Consider the following 20,950-nt stretch of genomic DNA (forward strand, 5'->3'; position numbering starts at 1 on the left):
TCCACCACCAGTGCATAGTGACAGCAGTATTTACCATTTACAAGGTGCACTGCAGCAACTCTCCAAGGTGCCTTAACAGCATCTTTCAACCCCCTGACCTTCATCATCTAGAAGAACAAGGGCAGCACAATCTTGACTTGGAACTATATTGCCGTTCCTTCACTGTAACTGGGTCAAAAACCTGGAACACCCTTCCAAATAGCACTAATGGACTGCAGCAGTTCAAGAAGGTGGTTCATTACCCCTTTCTCAAGCAATTAGGGATGGCCAATAAATGCTGGCTTTGCCAGCAATGCTAACATTCCAGCAATTAATTATAACAAATACTTTATGATGTTTTGGGATGTCTTGAGGTCATGAAAGGTGCTATGTAAATCTTATCTTTCTTGACCTCCTCTCCCTTGTGAAATTTGGCTCTGCTCCATTCTATTCCTATTTATAACCAAGATTAGGTTCTTTGTTTCAACCTTTTCCATTCCCTTCTCCACGGTTGCAAAAGGAGCTCATCAATGTGATGGTAATTCATGCCTATTTTGCCCTTCAGGTGCCCTATACAGGGACTTGTTAGCTAGTGAATAGCAATCATACAAAATTTGATAGGTATTGAAAATTATCATTCCAAGCTTAAGATCCCACACGTACGTTGATGACATCCCGCTCTGCCTCACTGCCACCTCTCATGGTGAGGAGATCCAGCTCTATCTTATCACCACCATCCGATAATTCCTCTGATTCATCATGCAACTTGCCCGACATCCAGTATTAGATGAGCAAAAATTTCCTCCATTCAAATGTTGGGAAGACCTTGGACTCTGCCACAAACTCAGCTCCCCAGCCACTACCTCCATATCCCTCTCCCTGGCCAATGTCTGAGGCTGGACCAGATTGTTATGAATCTTGATGCCCGATTTGACTCCAAGCTGAGCTTCTAATCACATATCCTTTCCATCATTATGACTGCCTACTTCCACCAATATAACATCTTTGCCCTGCCTCAGTTAATCTGCTGATGAAACCCTAATTGATTCCTTTATTCCCTCTAGATTTGACTATTCACATGCTCTCCTAACCAATTTCCAGACTTCCACCCTTCATAAACTTAAGCTTCTACCCATGTCCCATTCACCCATCATCCTTGTACTTGCTAACCTACATTGAGGTGTTTGCCAGACCAGGAGACTATTTTAAAGTCCTCATCTTTATTTCAGATCCCTTCATTGCCTGATCTTTCCCAATCTTAGTCACCTCTTGCAGCCCTAGAATCCTTTGAGATCTTTGCTCTCCACAAATTCTAACCACTTTCACATCCCTGATTTTCATTGCTCCAGTTTTGTCGATTGTGCCTTCAACTGCATAGACCCTAACCTCTGAAGTTCCCTCGTAAACTTCTCCGCCTCTTTCTTTTAAGGCACTCTAAAACTTACCTCTGACTAATCTTTTGGTCACCTGTCCTAATATTGCTTTATGGGGTTCAGTGCCATACTTAGTTTGGTAATTGCTCCTATGAAGCACCTTGGGATGTTTTACTATGTTAAAGGCACTATATGCTTCAAAGTTGTTAGATATTTGAATCTAGGTGCACAGTTTTAAAAGTACATGTAATGCCACATATATATAATACTTTATTTTGCTAGAGAAATGCGCTTATGGAGCAGAAGCATGCTACCACAGTAGAAAAAATGAAACGGTCTCTCTACTACCAGCTGATGATAATTGAAAATTACCAGAAGGCCATTAGCAAAGAGCTGGGACCGCTAGTTGAATGGGTATGTTACTGCAATCTTCAATTAACTATAGATCCCCAAGGAATAGAATGTTTTAACTTATAGCAGTAAAAGTTTTTTATTTGTTTCTAAAGTAAAGGTTCTTTGCATTGTCAAGACACTGTGTTACAATAGTTACTGGAAATTCAAATGAAAATGCACCAACAGGGCATTGAATATTGCATTCAGCCCAAATTAATGAGATCCAAGCCTTCCCTCTTCAAAGGCTAGAACAATCATCAGTAAAGTTAATTATGCGCAACACTCCTAAAGAAACAGCCAGAAATATAAGGAGCTTGCTAATAATATCCTTTTGATATTCTGGAATTTTTGATCAGTGCATCGATTACAGGGAACTTAGTTGACTCCTCAGTCACAATCTTCTCTGTGATTAAATGTTGCCAAGTTTTGCCACTCATGGCAGGCATGCACACACTGTTGCATAGGTATCATGATAGATCTGCCCTGCTTCCTCTATCATTGGTGATATCTTTGTGCAGGTTCTTCTCCCAGAGTATCAAAAAACCTTTCTTCATTGTTTGGAGTCCACCACAGATGTTGCACCAATCAATTGATCAGATAAAGCGCAGAAAGCAATATGCTGTCTTTATTACTTAGTCCTGGACTGTTTGTAGTCTTAATCTGTGCCTGACTCACTATCCACCAGTCTGAGCTGCAATTTCAAGAATTATAAAGATGTAGGTATTACACAGTTTGAGGGCAGTTCTGTGCATACTTCCACAGACCCACCCCAGCTGCTGCCCTGGTAGTGATATGGTCAATGTGCTATGTCCAAGCCATACTCCTCTTGATTGTTATATCCAGGATCTTCTACTTTTTGCTGGTCTTGCTTGGCTTTGAAAGTAGCTCCACCCTAGCATCCCAGTAGTTTAGAATGGGCTGAAGATTTTAATTTACTCTAGGCTGAAATAATTACATACTCCACAGAACCTAAATATACTTGTGATGTTAGAGGTTGTGGGGGATAGCCAGTCGGAGTTAAGCAGTGATATGAATCGATACTCTGGAGCTGTACTTAATTACTTTTGAGACTTGGAAAATGTGTGCAAATTTTAACTGGCATAGGCATTTAGCATTAAATCTATTGAGGAAATAAGCTTGATGGAAAGGAAGGTGTATTTTCATTCCATGGTGCTTTGACTTTGGAGAGCTGCAAAATGTATTTTTATTTTACAGACTACAAGATGATCCTCAGCGAATAACGCCCAAGAACTAACATAGCTGCATTCCTGCAATCCTGGCCTTTTGTGCATCCCTGATTTCCTTTACCCCTCTGGCAGTCATGCCTTCAGCTGTCTAGGCATTAAGTTCTGGAATTCCTAAACCTTTACGCCTCCCTACCTGTATCATCCTTAAGATGCTGCTTAAAACCTACCTCTTTGCTCTGTAATATCTGCTCATGTGACTGTGACAGTTTTTGTCTGACAATGTTGCTGAGAAGCATCTTGGAACATTTGCACCTTTAACATCATAAAATGCAAGTTGTTGGTTAAAATTAACACATCAAAATGTATCCTTACAGGTCAGATTGAATATTCAGAAGATTACCATTATGGCCGAAGAGGATTTCTGCAAGAATTACGAAATTGTCCAACATCAACTATGTCAACTGTGTAGTTCAAGTAAAGAATTGTACAAAATGCTTCTAGAAGCTAAAACAGGTAACTCATCATCTGTAATAAAAACAGAAAATGCTGGAAAAACTCAGCAGGCCTGGCAGCATTTGTGGAGAGAGAAATAGAATTAATGTTTTGAGTCCATATGATTCTTCTTCTGTAACTACCTCATCACTTGTAACTAAATCTCTAAAATCTGAAATGTTAAGATATGTCAGAAGAAACTTAAGTAATTTGCTTTTTTCCTGATTTTTAAGGAGTATGTGCTGGAACTTTCTGAATGTAAAATTCTAGAGACTAGTAGTTGATTTTTCACAATTGTATTTATGTATGTTACAAATCATATTTCCAACGGAGCAAGGATGAAAACTGTAGGGAAAGATCTGACTTTGTTTAGGTTTGTGGTACTGCTCGTTTGTCAATATTAGCTTTGAAAAAATTGAGTTGATTGCCTGATTTTTTTTTCTTCACCCCCTCCCCGCCCTCCCACTGTTTCATTACTTTTGATTCTTTTGGATTTAGCTGTTGATAACTTAGCAAATAGGTTATTATTTGGATTACTCCCAATTTACTTGCTTCACAAATTTGATGCTCTATGGTGTAACACCTCTGAAACCTTTGAAAAGTGTAATGCTACGGACAGATGCTAGAAATAGGACTTTCAATTATATGGGGCATTGCAGATGAAAATTCAGCTATAAAGCACATTCTTGTCTTGTTCTTCTTGGTCCTTTGGTACTGACTTTGGCCCAACTCCTTAGGTTGTAATTTCACATCCTGTGTAGGGTCATTATAAGAGTTTTAAATTCAAGATCAATTATACCAAGTTACTATGTAAGCAAAGGTGCTCTCAGGAAATTAAAGGAACATTATTTTCCAGCGTTTTAAATTTAAATTGTCAAAGCATATTGCTACAGGTTAATTGTTTAAAGATCATACCTAAATTTAGCAAAGATTAGATGTTTTATTTTTCCATTCCTCATTAAGGCTTTGTCTGCCATCACAGGCATCTTGTTTCAACTAGGAATTCTGACGACTGGACAACAGACTCGAACTGAGAAACTTCTTCCTATTGGAGTTCCTGCATCTGGTTCCAAAAGTTCCGTTGATGGTTTAGCTCCAGAAGATTTTATAACAGGTGTTAAGAAGAATCTAAGCACATGTATTTGTGAGGATTCTGGCATCCGTAGTCCCAAGTTTGACCTTTCCAAAATAAATGTTTCCAGGGTAATTGGTGTGTCTTGTGAGAACTTAACATCAGAATCTAAATTGCAAAAGGAAGAACAATTTGTGAAACATTCCACTGGTGGTTACCCTTTTTTTCACAGTCTTTCTTCAGAGGCTGACCAACCTCCAGAAGACGTTGTATCATCAAATCTACACAATGAGCTCATTGTAACAAAAGTAGAGGACAGGTTATCTACTGAAATCTCTAGCTACGCAAGCCTGTGCTTGAGGAAAGAAGATCCACATATCCTTTCTGACAGAAGAAAGTCTTCAAATGACAATCAAACATATATAGTTCGATCGGAATGGGAAGTTTGGGACACTTTTGAATTTACTACATCGAACAGTGATACTAATGGCTGTGTTGAACCTGAAGAAGAAAAGACATGTAATGGACAAGCTGTGGTCTCAGCTCTTGATGCCACTTCATCTCAGGAATCCTTGAGCCTGAATGATGCATTGTGCCAACCAAATCCAATAGAACATATGTTGACCTCCAAAAATTGTATATTTTCTCCCCAACAACACTTGAACTCAAACAGTATATTGGAACCACTAACTGAGAGTCATTTTCCAGATTCATCAGTTGAAAGGGATATGAAACTGCCTGTAGCTAGTGATATCCCAGAATTCCAGTTTTGTCGGTGGCAGGAGGTGGAGATAAGGGTCAGCTATGCAGTTGACCCGCACTATTTTTATATACAGCACTCTAGCCAGGAGCTACCAGAACTAATGAGGCAATTAAAGTAAGTGCATGAAAGAATTTTCCTACCTTATGTTTTAAAATAATCCTGTCTTTCTAGAGTGAGTGAACAAAATTCCATAAGAACAAAACAGTAGGATGTGGAGAGTTTAATGGGGCAACAATGACATTAATTTGGTAGTTATATATAACTTAGACATGCAATGTGCATTATAGGTGCAATATTGCTTGTTTTCTCCCCTCCCTGACTAAAAGTATAGAGCAAGACTCCATCTCAGACTGTGATATCTGATTTTTAAATTTGGAATAAACAGTCTCCTGTGGTGTTGCATACAGGGACTCAAGACCAAGTGTAGCATTCAGGTAAAGATGGCAAGAGGCAGGACCAGGGTACACAGGCATAATTCATTTTAAAATCATACTTCTGTCCTTATTTTTGATATTATCATTATAAATTCTGATGTTCACATTTCTAATGAAAGCTACTAATAAATGCTTGTCATAATTACACCCTTCTGTCAATGGTGAAGTTGCCATGTTTCCATTGGTAAAATAGTGTAATTACAGCTTGTCAAGGTTCTGTAGGGAGTGTCCATTATAAATTTGGGCATTGAAATTCGTGATGTGAAAAGTTGCTCAGGAACATGCACCGGTGTCTTAATATTTTTAATATATTCCCAGTTGGTATGCATGGGCATGGTAAGTCAGAGTTAAAGATCTCAATCTTATCTGTCCCTTTTTATTTTTGTGTTTCTGTTTCTCTCTGCTTTTCTGTCATTTTCTTCTTTTGGCTTTTTATGTGAGAAGTGGTGTGTGGAATTGCATGGTGTCATGGGAAAAGGAGCCACCAGAGGCTGCCCGCAGCACTAGGATGGATTTACAGGGAAGATATAACCCCACAAAGCACCCTTCCAAATCATTTGTGCTTCTCCCCAGCCCCTCACTCCATTCCTGTTTCCTGCCCCTTCACTTTCCCACTATCTCTTGCTTTTCCTATTATCACCTAATTCTCATCACTACGCTTTATAAGCTATAAAGCCTTAAATATAGCATAAAAATACAGCAATATTAACTTTCTGGAGACTTTTTTGTTACTTTATTGTGATGCCTATCTCTCACTTACACTTCGAGGTACAGAATATAATTGGCTGGCTGTTTTGTGGAACTCCTGCCGTAACTGTGGCAGGAATCCAGTGGCACACCCATTACCAAATACATCAATCTTCAGCCTTGTCTGGAAGCACAATATCCATCTGACATAAACAAGATCACTTACGTGGAGGTGTGGAAAGGTTGGAGGTTATTCTAGAATTACTGGTTCCCATTCCTAATGGGAGTTAATGCATTTGCTTGCAAACATACACAAAGTTACAAGAGGGATAATGGCCTCCAGAAGAACATAAATTGGTCCTTGGTTTGTGTTGGGGCTTCAAGCCTTGGATGTGACCTGGATCCCCGAAGAAAATTAGTTTTTAAGTTATTACTGGCCCCTATTACAAAGGATGCCAAATAGTAATTGTTTCACCCAGGCTGACTAAACAACCTGCCTCAACCCAAAGATAGCAGTCAGTCACTGGACTTTCCAATAGTGTAGAGCTGGCAGGTGCCTGAGTATACTTCTCCCATTTACAGAAGTGAATCCAGAAATCTGATGTATTAATCCATAACTTAGGATATTTCTAGTCCCAAAAATAATCAATGCTGTGGACTCTCCATGTTGTGCATCTTCTCCAAAGACTGTGTTGGTAACCTGTTCCTAGGCCTCAGCTGAGCCAACTGCCAAAATTAACATTAGATTACCTTTTTTTTTGCAGCATCGAGTGCTCGAAGAACTCTGCTACGTTGTGTTGCACCCCTTTGATCAGCTCCTATGTGTGTGCTTGGCTTCCTGAAAGCAAGCAGTGGTACCGGTCTTGTGTCATCAGGATTGTGGGAAATGAAACAACTATGACACGTGGTATGGGCACAGGCTGTATGGAGAGTAAGCAAGAAAATATATACTAAAAGCAGATGTAGATAATAATAGTGAATGGAATGACATTTGAGGGAAAAAAATACTAATGATATACTTGCAGGTTTTCGTAACCTGCAAATCCGTATTTTTCATTGGAGTACTAGGATTGCACAAGTAGTCGTTCTTCATGTGAGAGTGGAGTCAGTGACTGTCGACAGAGCTGGTCACCCACAGCGGGCACTAAAGCCAGTCCTAAGCCTGGCCTTGACCAACGTCTGTACATGTGCAGTGCTATATCCTAACCCATATAACATCCAAACTGGTGCCCTGCTGAAATCAGCCAATTTGCCACATAGCAGGGAACTGAACCTATGATCTTCTGTTCTGTTTTTTGTTGCTGTTATTATAATAATTAGTTCTACATGCAGTATATCAATAACCAGGGCATTATTATGATCTTGGTAGAGACCAGTAACTTTTTAGTTTTGTTCTAGAATTTGAAATCGCAGATAATTACTAAAGGAATGAAGCCACAAGGTTCACAGTTTAAAACAAAAGAATTTTATTACACAAAAATCAAAGAACATGAATGCTGTTAACTACACCCTAACTAAGATAGTCAGTTATGTTAAAGATATTAAGAATGAACACAGTTACTTATACTCTAAATCAAACTTCTTTACTTAATTTTCCTTCGCCATCCATTTGACTTACACCCTCAATAAACTCAAGTCAGATACTTACCAGAAATTGGAAGATTAACTACTTGGTCTGAGTACTGTTTCAAAGATTAGTATAAGAACTGACATTTCTTAGTCCTTCTACTTCTAGCAAGGTTGTCCCTTCAAATCTCCTCCGACCGTCCTACGGTTTAGGCTCCCCAATCAACACAGACGTCACTGACATCTTAAGTATAGCTACCTTGGGTCAGAACTCTCCTGGTTGTAATATTCGTTAACTCTGTAGTCTTGCATCTAAAACTCTCTCTCTTTTCTTCCCTCCGCCACCCCCCGAAAACAGCAATTGGCTATTTACAATAAATCACTTGCAGAGAAATTTAGTTCTTAAAGGGGCCATCATCCCAACACAAAGCACAGATTTTTCCCAAAAGCACATAGGCCATCACATAGTGAAATTTCACCATGACTAGTATAGAATCATTCATGAGGGATTATTGTTGATTTTTAAAAAATTTATACTTGGGATGTGAGCATCTCTGACAAGGCCTAGTAATTTGAGCTGTAGTTGCAAGCCCTACTGTTTAACCGTTTAATTGTCTCACTCAGGCAGGAATTCAAACTAGACCATTTAAAAAGATGGCTAAGCTAAAATCCTAAAATGTTACTTCAAACCGATATAGAACCCTCAAACTTAGAAGCATTATCAAAATCTTACAGGTGGTAAGTCTTACACACTGAGTGCCAGTGGTGGAGAGATTGAATGATCAACATGGGATGTTGATCAACCAGGCTACACTGTCTTTCATGGTATCAAGCTTCTTGAGTGTTGTTGTTGGAGTTGCCCTCATCCAGGCAAGTGGAGAGCATTCCATCACCACCTGACTGTTGCCTTGTAGATTGTGGAAAGGCTTTGGGAAGTCAGGAGGTGAGTTACACGCTGCAGAATTCCCAACCTTTGACTTGCTGTTGTAACCATAGTATTGATTTAAAACATCTGATTTTAGAGAGTGCTTTAGCAGATTTATATTTCTCTTGCAGATTGACATCAATGTATTGTTTCATAATGAGGCAATAGTAGGTAGTTCCTTTTCATAATGCAGGGAGTCAATTTTGATAGTTAGGTTCTGGCAATGTGGAACATTGAGTCAGCTTGTTGTCGTAGGTTTTGTGCTCAAGGAACCCTGGTACAATGGGCCACAACTTCCAAGCTCCAGGGCTGTGAAACCCCCACCCCCCTGGAAATTCCCAAGTAAGGATTACACAGCAATTGCCTGGGAAGTGCAAACCTCTGATGAGCAATTGCCCTCCACTAGGAACCATCCAAAAATGCTATTTAAATCACACATTTCGGATGGTTCTGACTGTTACATCAATGGTTACCCAGAAAATGTTAGAAGAAATAAACTACTTCTAGCCCCTGGGTAACTATTGTACAGATCCACTCCACTACCCCCCCCGCCCCCTCCACAGCACTCTTTTTCACCCCACAGGAACTCCCCCCTTTCCGGGTCCGACTCTTGACCCCCCCCCCACCCCCCAGCCAGGCCCAACTCCTGGATTTCCAGGGAAGTGCTTTCGAGCAGAATGGCAATCTAACTCAGTTACCACTCCATCGGAAGTTACAGCGCAATCTATTACATACCTTTGATCACCCAGTTGGACATACTCTTCGCAAATAATAAATGAGCTTAGTCATTTAGATTTTATGATACACCAGGGTTTTTTTGCTAATCAGGTTGCAGCATATTATTGATGAAGTTATTTTTCCTCTGCACTGAGCAGTCTGTTTGAATTCATTTTCTAAAAGATGAATTTGCATTGAAGAGATAAATCTTTGACTTTATTTTTGCAGATGACTACCAACACCTTCTAGTAGAAGTCTTATGTGTGGATTATGGATTCTCTGCTTGCCTTTCATTAAGTTGTTTAAAATCTCTGCCTCCAACATATTGTGCTCTTCCCCAGCAAGCTTTATGTGTGTCTTTAGCAAATGTAAGTACATAGGGATGCGAGTTTAAGAAAATTCAGCATTTGGAATTTCAGGGGGTTTTATTATATCTAATGCCAAATTAGGAACAAATAAACAAAGGTTAGGGAGGATTACTCTCTTAGTCTGATGCTGTTTATAATTACAGCTAAACCAAAGATATTGAATGATGCCACATATGAACCATTTTTTTGGTTTTAATGTTCATCGATTGAAAAAAAAAATGGCATTTTTAAATACTGAGTTAGAAGTGATGCAAGTGTGCCACAACACCAGCGCTCAGTGCCTTAATAAGTAATGATGTTCAGATTCTGTAAGTTTTAGTAATGGAACTTCCATATCATGTAATGATTTTTAACTGAAATATTAAGCTAATCAGTCACTGACAATGATTTACCGACATTACACCCTAAAAGGTTATTTTTACAATGAGATGGTGACATAGTGGTAATGTCACTATACTAGTAATCCAGAGGCCCAGGCTAAAGTTCTGGAGACAAGGGTTCAAATCCGACCATGGCAGCTATTGGAATTTAAGTTCAATTAATAAAATCTGGAATTGAAAGCTAGTCTCAGTAATGGTGACCATGAAACCATTGTTGATTGTCGTAAAAACCCATCTGTTTCACTAATGTCCTTTAAGGAAGGAAATCCGCCATCCCTACGTGATCTGGCCTACATGTGACTCCAGACCCTCAGCAATGTGGCTGACTCTAAACTGCCCTCTGAAATGGTGTGGAAAGCCACTCAGTTCCAGGGCAGTCAGGGATGGGCAACAAATGCTGGCCTTGAAAGAGTTTTTTTTAAATGAGTGTGTGATATATTTAAGGCTGAGACAGATTTTTGGGGTCTCAGGGAAACGAGGGATATGGTGAGTGGGTGGGAAATTGGAGTTGAAGCAGAAGATTAGCCATGATCATATTGAACAGTGGGGCAAGCTTGACGGACCACCGGAGTGGTCTACTCCTATTTCTGTGTCCTTAAGTTGGGGCTTGGTTGAGGGTCAGGGTGGTGAGGTTGGAATGCTAACAAAACAATATCATATCAAATCATCTTCTGCAGGTTTCTCCAATGTATGGTGTTACCTGGTCCAGGTCAGAGATCAACTGGTTCAAGAAGTCAGTGAAAAACAAAACATTCTTTGCAAGACTTTACCAAAAATCCAACATCATGACAGTGGCACTTTTCAGTGAAAGAGGGAAAATAGGGATCATGAGGTATGTAGGCAAGACTTCCCTGTCCTTTTTGAGTTGTGATGCCCTTATTTTGATTAGTGTATGCTTTGTTTTTAATTAATGTTTACTGTAGCAGGTAAAAATCTTAATCCTTACGCATGGGCCCCTTTCACCTGATGCACTTTATTCAAACAGGTAGTGATGGTGACAGGTATAGAATTGTCACTGTGATAGTACTTGGCAGGAGGAAATTGACTGCTTTAAGCTTGTTATTTAAGCACATCCACAGGTGGAGAGGAGAGTTCAGGCAGAAGAATATTTTATCCCTGGTTAAACTATGCGAGCCTTGCAACTTATTGTTGCCATTAGATATTTGTTGAACATCTAAATAGTTGACAGATTTTTTCAAAAGTGATTTGATTAGTTCAAACCTTCCCTTAAATGTTGCAAGGCTTCCCCTCTCTTTCACCACCACCCCTAAATTGCTACAATGCCTGTCAAGGGACCATAGACACTCTTTATGCTTTCAGGTTCCATGGTTGCCTCAGCACTAGTAAATCAATATGAATGGTAATGCCCATGTTCTTAGCAAACATCTGACTCACCATGACCACAGGAGACCTGCTAGTACGAATAATATATAAAGAAGTTTGCCCCTCAGTCATTTCACTGCTGGCTAGAATCGCGATTTCAGTAATCAAAATCTTGTTCTATATTAGTTAATACATGGGGAATAAACAGCCAGCGTCTAATCTCTCTCTTTTGCAGTGCTGTATAATTTAGCCCAGTTTAACAATCAAAGTTACAAAGCCTGTATCAGCTTAATTTCACTTTTTTTCTTTAATTATCTTTAACTTTGATTTAACTTTGTTTTTCTTTAGGAGAGGGTCTAAGCTTTCCCAAAAGATGGCAGCAGCTGGGCTTGCAAGATATTCAGAAGGTAATTGTGGTAAGTATTACAGTCAGTGCGTTATTGAATGTTAAATTTGTTTCTTCTGTGCAATTTCAAAATAATGTTATGACCAGGTGAGAAGGGGTGAACTGGCCCACCTCTGGCTCCTTGGTTGGTCACAATAAAGGTTTAAGTTTCTTTTTCACGAGGATATGCCTTTTCCAAATTCAAATGTATTTAACCGTTTATGCTGTGAGCAATAAGGAGCCAATCAAACAAGGTTTTCTTGAGTTAAAGAAGAGCAAATTTATTAACCACTAAATCCAAGAAAAAAATAATAATCATGTGATGCCACACATACAGGTATTAGAAATAAGAGTAGTTGGAGTCCAATAAAAAAAATAAAAGAATATACGGTTAACTTTCCTTGAGGCGTAGATTTTAAATGTTGCAGCCAGTTTAGGTTAGCTGGTTTCTTGGATGCGGTCCGATGTAGAAGATGTTGCAATTATTGCGAGATCTCTGTCCGCCGGTAGGTTTCTGATTGTTGACTTCTCTAACTCAAAAGAGGGAGATAGCAGCTTTTCAGCCTGTTTCGTCTGCTAAAAACTCCCTTGACACTACCTGTATCACTTGCAATCTCTTTGCAGTGGCTGGTAGTCTGGTCTTCTATACTTTGCCCATTGTGTTTTTCAAAAGGGTTTTGAGCAGGTCTCTCTGTGGCAGCCAGTGTTTCAGTATCCAGTACTTTGCATTTTAATGTCTCTTCCTTAGACAGTGACGGGCTTTGATGCATCTTTGAATTATAGGAAATGTCCCTCTCTTCACATTCCCCTGAGGATGTCTTGTTTGCTTTTTCACCTTCACCTTGGAAGATGACCTTGCATTTTTGGGTAGTTTCTTCTATCTCATTTCAAACTGAAAGATTTTCTGTTAGTTGAAGATTGAAAAGTCATATATTTAAAAATAAAGGGGCATAGCCTCCTGACAAGAATAACAGTTTCACTTCCTAAAGTTAACTTTTAGCCTCCATAGTTTTCACAATTGTAAGTATACAAAAAAGCACCATGGGCAGAATTTTCTCGTCGATGTGCAGGGGCGTCCCCCGCATGCCGACGCATAAAATGACTTGCGGTGACGGCAGGCGCGCATCCAGATGTCATCGCGCGTCATTCCAATCTTCCGTTCAGCAGGCGCCGAAAATTGGGCAGGCAAAGAGCCCAAGCAGCCTTTGCATTTTTCATGAAACCTCATCCACGGACGGGATGAGGTTTCACGAAGGGTTTGTTAAATTAATAAATATTTTTCAAACATTTGATAAACATGTCCCAAGCTCATGTTATGCTGTCACATGAGGGGACATATGTAAATGATTTATCATTTTCTTTATTTTGAACTTTGAAACTTACCTTAATCTCCCTGAGGCAGCTCTGTGCCTCGGGGAGATTTCTGCGCCCTTTCGCGTGCATGCGTGAAAGAGCACAGGCCCTGACTCTCCCTCCTCCCCCTGCCTACACAGGTAGCGCTGAGCACTACTGGCTATGCATCACGCTGGGCGGGCCTTAATTGGCCCGCCTACATAAAATGGCAGCACACAGCTGATCGTGGGCGGCAATCGGCTCCGCACCCGCCCTCGCCCACTCCCAAACAGCCCACCCGACAGGAAGAGGATTCTGCCCCATGTGTACTCTTGGCTCAATATCATGTGCTGTACACCAGTACTAGTTACCCAATTAATCACACTTTACTGTATAATATTTTCACCTGATCACATATTCAAATGCAGTTTTTTCTGTTTTTTCTGCTCTTCACAAAGGGCTACTGTTAATGTAAGTGAAGCACACTTTTTCCTTCAGAGATTTTTGTATAATGACCTGGAACACTTTCCCATCCCTAATTACAAGAGCACTGACGCCCATTGTAATACCTCTCCTATTTGTAGCTAACTGCAAAGATCAGGGTTTGAACCTGGGAGCTCCTTGTTCAGTGTGGCTCAGCTATTTTCTATATGAACAAGAACTTGGATTTAAATAGGACCTTTAACATAGTAAAACATCCCAAGGCATTCCGCAGGAGTGTTATCAAACAGTACGTGACACGGAGCAATGAGCCACATAATGAGATAGTAGGACAAATGAGCAGAAGTTTAGTTTTACGAAGCATCACAAAGGAGGAAAGAGAGGTATGGGGGGAAATTCCAGAGCTTAGAAGCTTGACAGTTGAAGGCATGGCAGCAAATGGTGGAGTAGTTAAAATTGGGGACGCACAAGATGTCAGAATTGCAAGAGTGCAGAGATCTTTGAGGGTTGTAGGGCTGGAGCAGGTTACAGAGAGAAGGAAAGTCTTGGCCATGGAAGGATTTGAAAATAAGAATAAAAATTATAAAATGGTGGCATTGCTGGACTGAGAGCCAGCGTAGATCAGCGAGCATGGGGTGATAAGTGAACAGGACTTGTTGTGATTTAGGATATGTGCAGCAGTATCTTGATGAGCTCAATTTTATGGAAAGCAGAAAATGGGAGGCTGGCCACGAGAGCATTGAAATAATTAAGTCTAGAATAACAGACATGGATGAGAATTTCAGCGGTAGGTGAGCAAAGTTGGGCGATGTTACAGAGGTAAAAGTAGGCGGTCTTAGTGATGGAGCGGGTAAGTGGTTGGAAGATCATCTCAAGTCCAACACGATATTGAGGTGTGAACAATCTGGTTCAGCAATTAAATCTCCTGAATATCAGAGGAAACTGTAATTCAAATCTGTACCTGCAAAGAAATATTGCACTTCCTTATCATTAATATACCTTCTTAAATATTAATATTGTTTTGAATGGTTCTAAACACTGGTGGCTAAAAAACTTCTGGGTGAGAGATTTTTTTTTACTTAAAGCTTCACCCAAAACTGGAGCAAGTATTCCGCTTTACTGGAAACAACGCCTTGTAAAGTTACTGTCAGAACCAACCAACTTAAGAAAATGACCAGGTATGTTCCAATGTGTAATAATTATGTAGGTAAGAGGAAGCTGGGTATGCTACAAGCAGCAACGCGTCAAGGGTCCAGATAGTACTGAAGGCTTTTGTAGCTAATGAACAGCACCAGAATCCAAAGCTCTTATCGGTGGCTTCAGTTGTATTCAATGTTACCTATAAAGGAAGAAACTTGTATTTTCTTGAAACAAAAGAATGCAGCAACAAATTCTTGGATGATAAATCCTAACACAGGAACTGGAGTAAGCCATTCAGCCTATTGAGCTTGCTTCCCCCACTCAATTAGATCATGGTTGATCAGCTACCTCAATACCACTTTCCTGCACTATTTCCATATCTCTTGGTGTTATTAGTCTCCAGAAATTTGTTGATTTCTGTCTTGAACATAATCAATGATTGAGCTTCCACAGCCCTCTAGGGTAGAGAATTCCAAAGATTCACCACCCTCTGAGTGAAGAAATTCTTCCTCATCTCAGTCTTAAATGGCCTACACCTTACCCTGCGATTAAGTCCCCTGGTTTTAGACTCACTAGCCAGGGGAAACATCTTATCTACATTCACCCTGTCACACCCTGTAAGAATTTTGTAAGTTTCAATGAGGTCACCCCTTATTCTTCAAAACTAGGGAATACAGACTCAGTCTCCTCAATCCCTCCTCATAAGACAATCCTGCCATCCCAGGCATTAATCTTGTGATCCCCTGTGGCACTCCCTGTATGACAAGTAAATTCCTCATTAGATAAGGTGACCAAAACTGTACACAGTTCTCCAGGTGAGGTCTCCCCAAGGCTCTGTACAACTGCAGCAAGACAGCTTTACTCCTGTACTCAAATCCCCTTGCAATGAAGGCCAACATACCATTTGCCTTCCTAATTATTTGCTGCACCTGCATGCTAACTTTTAGTGACTCATGAACAAGGACACCCAGGTACCTTTGGACACCCACACTTCCCAACCTCTCACCATTTAAGAAATATTCTGCCTTTCTGTTTTTTTTCTACCAAAGTGCATAACTTCACACTTATTCACATTATATTCAATGTTCCATGTTCTAGCCCATTCACTTAGCCTGCCTAAGACCTCTTGAAGCCTCCTTGATCCTCCTCACAATTTACATTCCCACCCAGTTTGGTGTCATCAGCAATTTGGAAATATTACAATTGGTCCTCTCATCCATATCATTTATATAAATTATGAATAGCTTTTGACATAACACTAATACTTGCAGTACCCCACTAGTAAAAGCCTCCCATCCTGAGAGTGATCCATTTATTCCTACTCTCTGCTTTCTATCTGTTAACCAATTCTCAATCCATTCTAGTATATTTTTCCCCCAATCCCAAGTGCTCTCATTTTATTAACTTACCTCCTGTTTGGGACCTTCTCAAAAGCCTTCTGAAAATCCAAATACACCACATCCACTAGTTCTCCTTTATCAATGCTGCAAGTAATATCCTCAAAAAAAACATTCCAACAAGTTTGTCAAACATGATTTCCCTTTCATAAATTCATGTTGACTCTGCCCAATTTTACTATTCTTTTCTTAATATCACACCCTTTGTAATAGTTCTAACATTTTCCTTTCTTCTGACGCCAAACTAACAGGTCTGTAGTTCTCCCTCCTTTCTATCACCATGCTAGCAGAAGTGATTATTCTCATTGTAAACATATTGTACTATTTTGTACAAATTGCAAAAAAATACTGTACAACTATATGTTTAAGGTAGTTGTAGAGAAGTTTGAAGGATCTGCTTTTGTTTTCTAAATGATTTTTTTTTTCCCTTATGCAGACTGGATATTGTTGAGTTCTGATTTGGTGTCAAGGCCAATACATATGGGTAAAAAAGCTGGACTGCTCAGCCTTTCCTCATTTCCAGCTTGGAATTTGGTTTAATTTGGCAGCACGCCAGTCAGTGGATTTTCATAAAATTCCTTTCTGTATTATTGGAACACATTTGTCAATCTGTTCATTTTAAAGGATTAATCCATGTATTAAAATGTCATGCAAAGATGAAAAGCACATTAGTTAGTGACCATCTTCTCAACAGTTAGGGATGGGCAACAAATGGCTCACATCCCATGAACGAATAAGAAAAATCAAAGAATGTTGGAGGCCTTTATGTTTTAGAGTGCTTGATGCCATAAACCATTTCACTGATTGCTATAATTATTGTTTTAGTGTAGTTATGATGACTGTCTTGATGTTACTTTAACTTTTTAAAGTCAGTTGGGTTATTTATGGTAGCAACCGCTCACTGTTGGACACTTACAGGGTGTGTTCACTTTGTTTTCTTCATGATTACATTGAATTCCACAGAAACCACAACATGGAAACAGACCTAGCATGTCTTTGTTGGTATTTATCCCCCAGGCATCAGACTTTATAATACCATATGCCTGTTCCGTTTTTATATCCCATTTATTCTTCAGCCTCATTATGTTTTTTTTAAAACAAAGCTTTCACCCTGTCCTAAATTGCTTGAATTTACTCTTTTATCGATGTTCCCTCATTTTAGACCCCAGCTGGTAACCATATTTTTCTATCTATTCTGTCCTATAATCTCCTGTGTTCTTAAAAAAAAATTTTTTTCAAGTTTTCAGATTTATGTTTCCTAATACTAGAAGAATCCTAGCAGATTGGTAATGTAGCCCTTTTCTTGTGTCTCATTGCTCCCATAATTTGGAGTTCAACAGTACTCTTAAATGTGGTCTTATTAAGATTTTTATTTAGATCCACATCTGAATCTCAACTTGAGCATTCTATACATCTTACCATAAAATGCAGTATTCCATTAGCTTTTTTTATAGCCTTGTGTAATTGAGCTGCTGCTTTTGGTGTCTTACGAACCTGAATCCCCAAATCTTTCTAGTCCTACCCATCATCCAGCAATCTGCCAATAAAAGTATAATTATTCTTTATTTTTTTCCAAAATGTACCACATTTTATCAATATCTCCTTCCTTTGGTCCCCAGAATTATTTGTAGTGCCTCCTATTGTAGTCTGATTTGCAAATTTGGACGCCACCTCTTGAGCCATATATTCAAATCATTGCTATACATGGTGCACAGAATCAGTCCCAGAAGAGAATTCAATGCTCTAATTATGCTGGAAAAACTACCGTTAAGTCCTACTCACTGTTTCCTTTCTAGCCAAATTGTAATCCAATTTGCAACCCTTCTGCTACTTTCATATCTGTTGATCTTCTCCATTAGTCTCCTTTTGTAATACTTTATCAAAGGTTTTCTGAAAGTCCACATCCACTGAATTTCCACCATTTCTTCCTGACACCACCACTTTAACTATATGTTGAATTCGTTAATCTCCCTCTTTATTCCAGTATGTGGCTAAAATCAACATGATCTGTGGGGTTTCCCTGGCCTCATTGAGCATTCATTCATTGGTATTTTCAGAGGAGGTTCAAGTAGGAGTCTTTTGTCTGATGTCCAGCAATACTGAAGCTAATAGTAGATTTCTCCCAGTCACCACATTGTAAAATTAGCCATATTCATCACAGACCACAGATCAAATCTAGAAGTTTCTTGGTGTGTGTGGCTCTGTATCTCAACTCATGATGTATTTATTGACTGAGATAATTATTAATAAACTTTTATGAGAAGGGGAATGCCATGTGGGTTTATTTTGTATAATGCTGATCTAAGGCATTTATCCTACATGCACCAATTCATAGTCCAACCTTGGATTTATTATATCACCTACAATGGCTTCTCTTCCCACTCATGCACCATTTATCTTTCCTTGGGCGCATCCTATGCTGCCCCTTGCAACGTCACCCAAAAGCGTAACATTCATTTTCATCCGTACACTGATGGCACTTGGCTCTACCTTACCACTCTTTTGCTGTTGCTAATTTGTCAGATTGCTTATCTGACATTTAGAACTGGATGAAGACATTTAGTACTTGGGAATACTGAAGCCAATGGCCTGAATCTTCCAACGTCCAAAGCAGCGAAATGTGGACTTAAGTCTGTGCTGCGCATCAGGACCCTGCAGAAGTCCAGGTGCACACACATGCGCTGTAATTGTCCAGAAAATTTAAACTTCCAATGGGCTGATTTGCGCTGCCTGGGACTCTCCGCATAAGTCTCAGACACTGAGCTCAGTGTTGGAAACTTGGGCTAGATAAGTGGGACTTAGCTTGATACTTACCCTGGAAATGTTACACAATTTAATCTCTGGTGTAACACGGAGATTAGCCTGCAAAACTGAACTGAGCACCACAACGGACCCCGACCCGGCGCTGAATCCTGAGACAACTATCCCCCCCCCCACCCGATCCCACCCATCTCCACCAACCCCAGACCTGACCCCTTCATTCGTGCCTTCGTTTTTTTTTATTATTCATTCACGGGATGTGGGCTTTGCTGGCTGGGCCAGCATTTATTGCCCATCCCTAGTTTCCCTTGAAAAGGTGGTGGTGAGCTTCCTTGAACCGCTGCAGCCCATGTGGTGTAGGTACACCCACAGTGCTGTTAGGAAGTGAGTTCCAGGATTTTGACCTAGTGACAGTGAAGGAGTGGCAAAGCCCACATCCCATGAATGAATAATAAAAAAAAACAAAGGCACGAATGAAGGGGTCGGGTCTGGGGGGTGAGGGGGGGATAGTTGTCTCAGGTTAGGTCTGGGAGGGAGGGGGGAGGGGTTAGTTGGATTGGGTGGTTTGGTGGGATTCAGCGCCGGGTCGGGGTCCGTTGCGCTCAGTTCAGTTTTGCAGTCAGGATGGTGAGTGACTTGGAGGGGAACTTCCAGGTGTTGGTGTTCCAATCTATCTGCTGCCTTTGACCTTCTAGATAGCTGTGGTCGTCGGTTTGGAAGGTGCTGTCTAAGGAACCTTGGTGAATTCCTGCAGTGCATCTTGTAGATGGTACAGACTGTTGCTGCTGTGCATTGATGGTGGAGGGAGTGAATGTTTGTGGATGTGATGCCAATCAAGCGGGCTGCTTTGTCCTGCAAGGTGTCAAGCTTCTAGAGTGTTGTGGGAGCTGCACTCATCCAGGCAAGTGGAGAGTATTCCATCACACTCCTGATTTGTGCCCTGTAGATGGTGGACAGACACTGGGGAGTCAGGAGGTGAGTTCCTCGTCACACGATTCCTAGCCTCTGACCTGCTCTTGTAGCCATAGTATTTATATGGCTAGTCCAGTTCAGTTTCTGGTCAATGGTAACTCCCAGAATGTTGATGGTGGGGCATTCAGTGATGGTAATGCCATTGAATGTCACGGGGTGATGGTTAGATTCTCCCTTGTTGGAGATGGTCATTGCCTGGCACTTATATGGCGTGAACATTACTTGCCACTTGTCAGCCCAAGCATGGATATTGACCATGCTGCATTTGGACCTGGACTGCTTCAGTATCTGAGGAGTCATGAATGGTGCTGAACATTGTGCAATTATCGGCGAACATCCCCACTTCTGACCTTTATGATGGAAGGAAGGTCATTGATAAAGCAGCTGATGATGATTGGGCTAAGGACACTACCCTGAGGAACTCTGCAGTGATGTCCTGGAGCTGAGATGACTGACCTCCAACAACCACAACCATATTCCTTTGTGGAGTTGGCATCCTTCCATCTGAGAGATGATGAGAATGCAGCCTCAGAACTTTGGTGAGATCGTCTGCTGCACTTTTCATGGTTAAACAAGGTGATTCTGGAAAGGCAAAGTCTGCCACAAGTGCCACACAAGAAGTTGTTCCTTGCTGTTGGTGCGGGATGACCTCTGCTGACGCCTTGTTTGCAGGGCTCGCATCTGCTTTGGAGCTTCTGAAACCACACGTCATGGTGGTGAGCGCCTGCCCATAGCTGGTATCGCCATTTGCATCGATCGTCAGCTAGACTTTCCCACTTTTCATGACTGATGTTGAGAGCTTTCATGTCTCTTTTGACAGCATCCTTGAATCAGAACTTTGGGCACCTTACTGTTCAATTGGGG

The 20,950-nt window shown here is 40.5% G+C and overlaps 2 protein-coding genes across 2 annotated transcripts; both read left to right on the forward strand.

The window, feature by feature from the left end:
- Positions 1 to 1,646: 1,646 nt before the first annotated feature.
- LOC144683213 (uncharacterized) lies at positions 1,647 to 7,334 on the forward strand. Its single transcript, XM_078546170.1, has 4 exons — positions 1,647 to 1,766; positions 3,307 to 3,445; positions 4,407 to 5,373; positions 7,145 to 7,334. Exons 1-4 carry the CDS (start codon positions 1,647 to 1,649, stop codon positions 7,332 to 7,334), a joined length of 1,416 nt encoding a protein of 471 aa, XP_078402296.1.
- A 2,475-nt stretch (positions 7,335 to 9,809) lies between these two features.
- LOC144683916 (uncharacterized) lies at positions 9,810 to 18,615 on the forward strand. The gene is made up of 5 exons (XM_078547485.1): positions 9,810 to 9,956; positions 11,014 to 11,168; positions 12,008 to 12,075; positions 14,903 to 14,995; positions 16,791 to 18,615. Exons 2-4 carry the CDS (start codon positions 11,023 to 11,025, stop codon positions 14,989 to 14,991), a joined length of 303 nt encoding a protein of 100 aa, XP_078403611.1. The 5' UTR covers positions 9,810 to 9,956; positions 11,014 to 11,022; the 3' UTR covers positions 14,992 to 14,995; positions 16,791 to 18,615.
- Positions 18,616 to 20,950: the final 2,335 nt, after the last annotated feature.

This window comes from Cetorhinus maximus, chromosome 8, assembly GCF_964194155.1.
Source record: "Cetorhinus maximus chromosome 8, sCetMax3.hap1.1, whole genome shotgun sequence".
In the NCBI taxonomy this organism is placed as follows: Eukaryota; Metazoa; Chordata; class Chondrichthyes; order Lamniformes; family Cetorhinidae; genus Cetorhinus; species Cetorhinus maximus.

Coding starts and splice junctions, on each gene's coding strand:
- LOC144683213 (XM_078546170.1), top strand. CDS start 1,647: ATGGAGCAGAAGCATGCTACCACAGTAGAAAAAATGAAACGGTCTCTC. Junction 3,446..4,406: donor GCTTCTAGAAGCTAAAACAG/GTAACTCATCAT, acceptor CTGCCATCACAG/GCATCTTGTTTCAACTAGGA. Junction 5,374..7,144: donor GAACTAATGAGGCAATTAAA/GTAAGTGCATGA, acceptor TTTTTTTTGCAG/CATCGAGTGCTCGAAGAACT.
- LOC144683916 (XM_078547485.1), top strand. CDS start 11,023: ATGTATGGTGTTACCTGGTCCAGGTCAGAGATCAACTGGTTCAAGAAG. Junction 11,169..12,007: donor GGGAAAATAGGGATCATGAG/GTATGTAGGCAA, acceptor GTTTTTCTTTAG/GAGAGGGTCTAAGCTTTCCC. Junction 12,076..14,902: donor ATATTCAGAAGGTAATTGTG/GTAAGTATTACA, acceptor TTTTACTTAAAG/CTTCACCCAAAACTGGAGCA.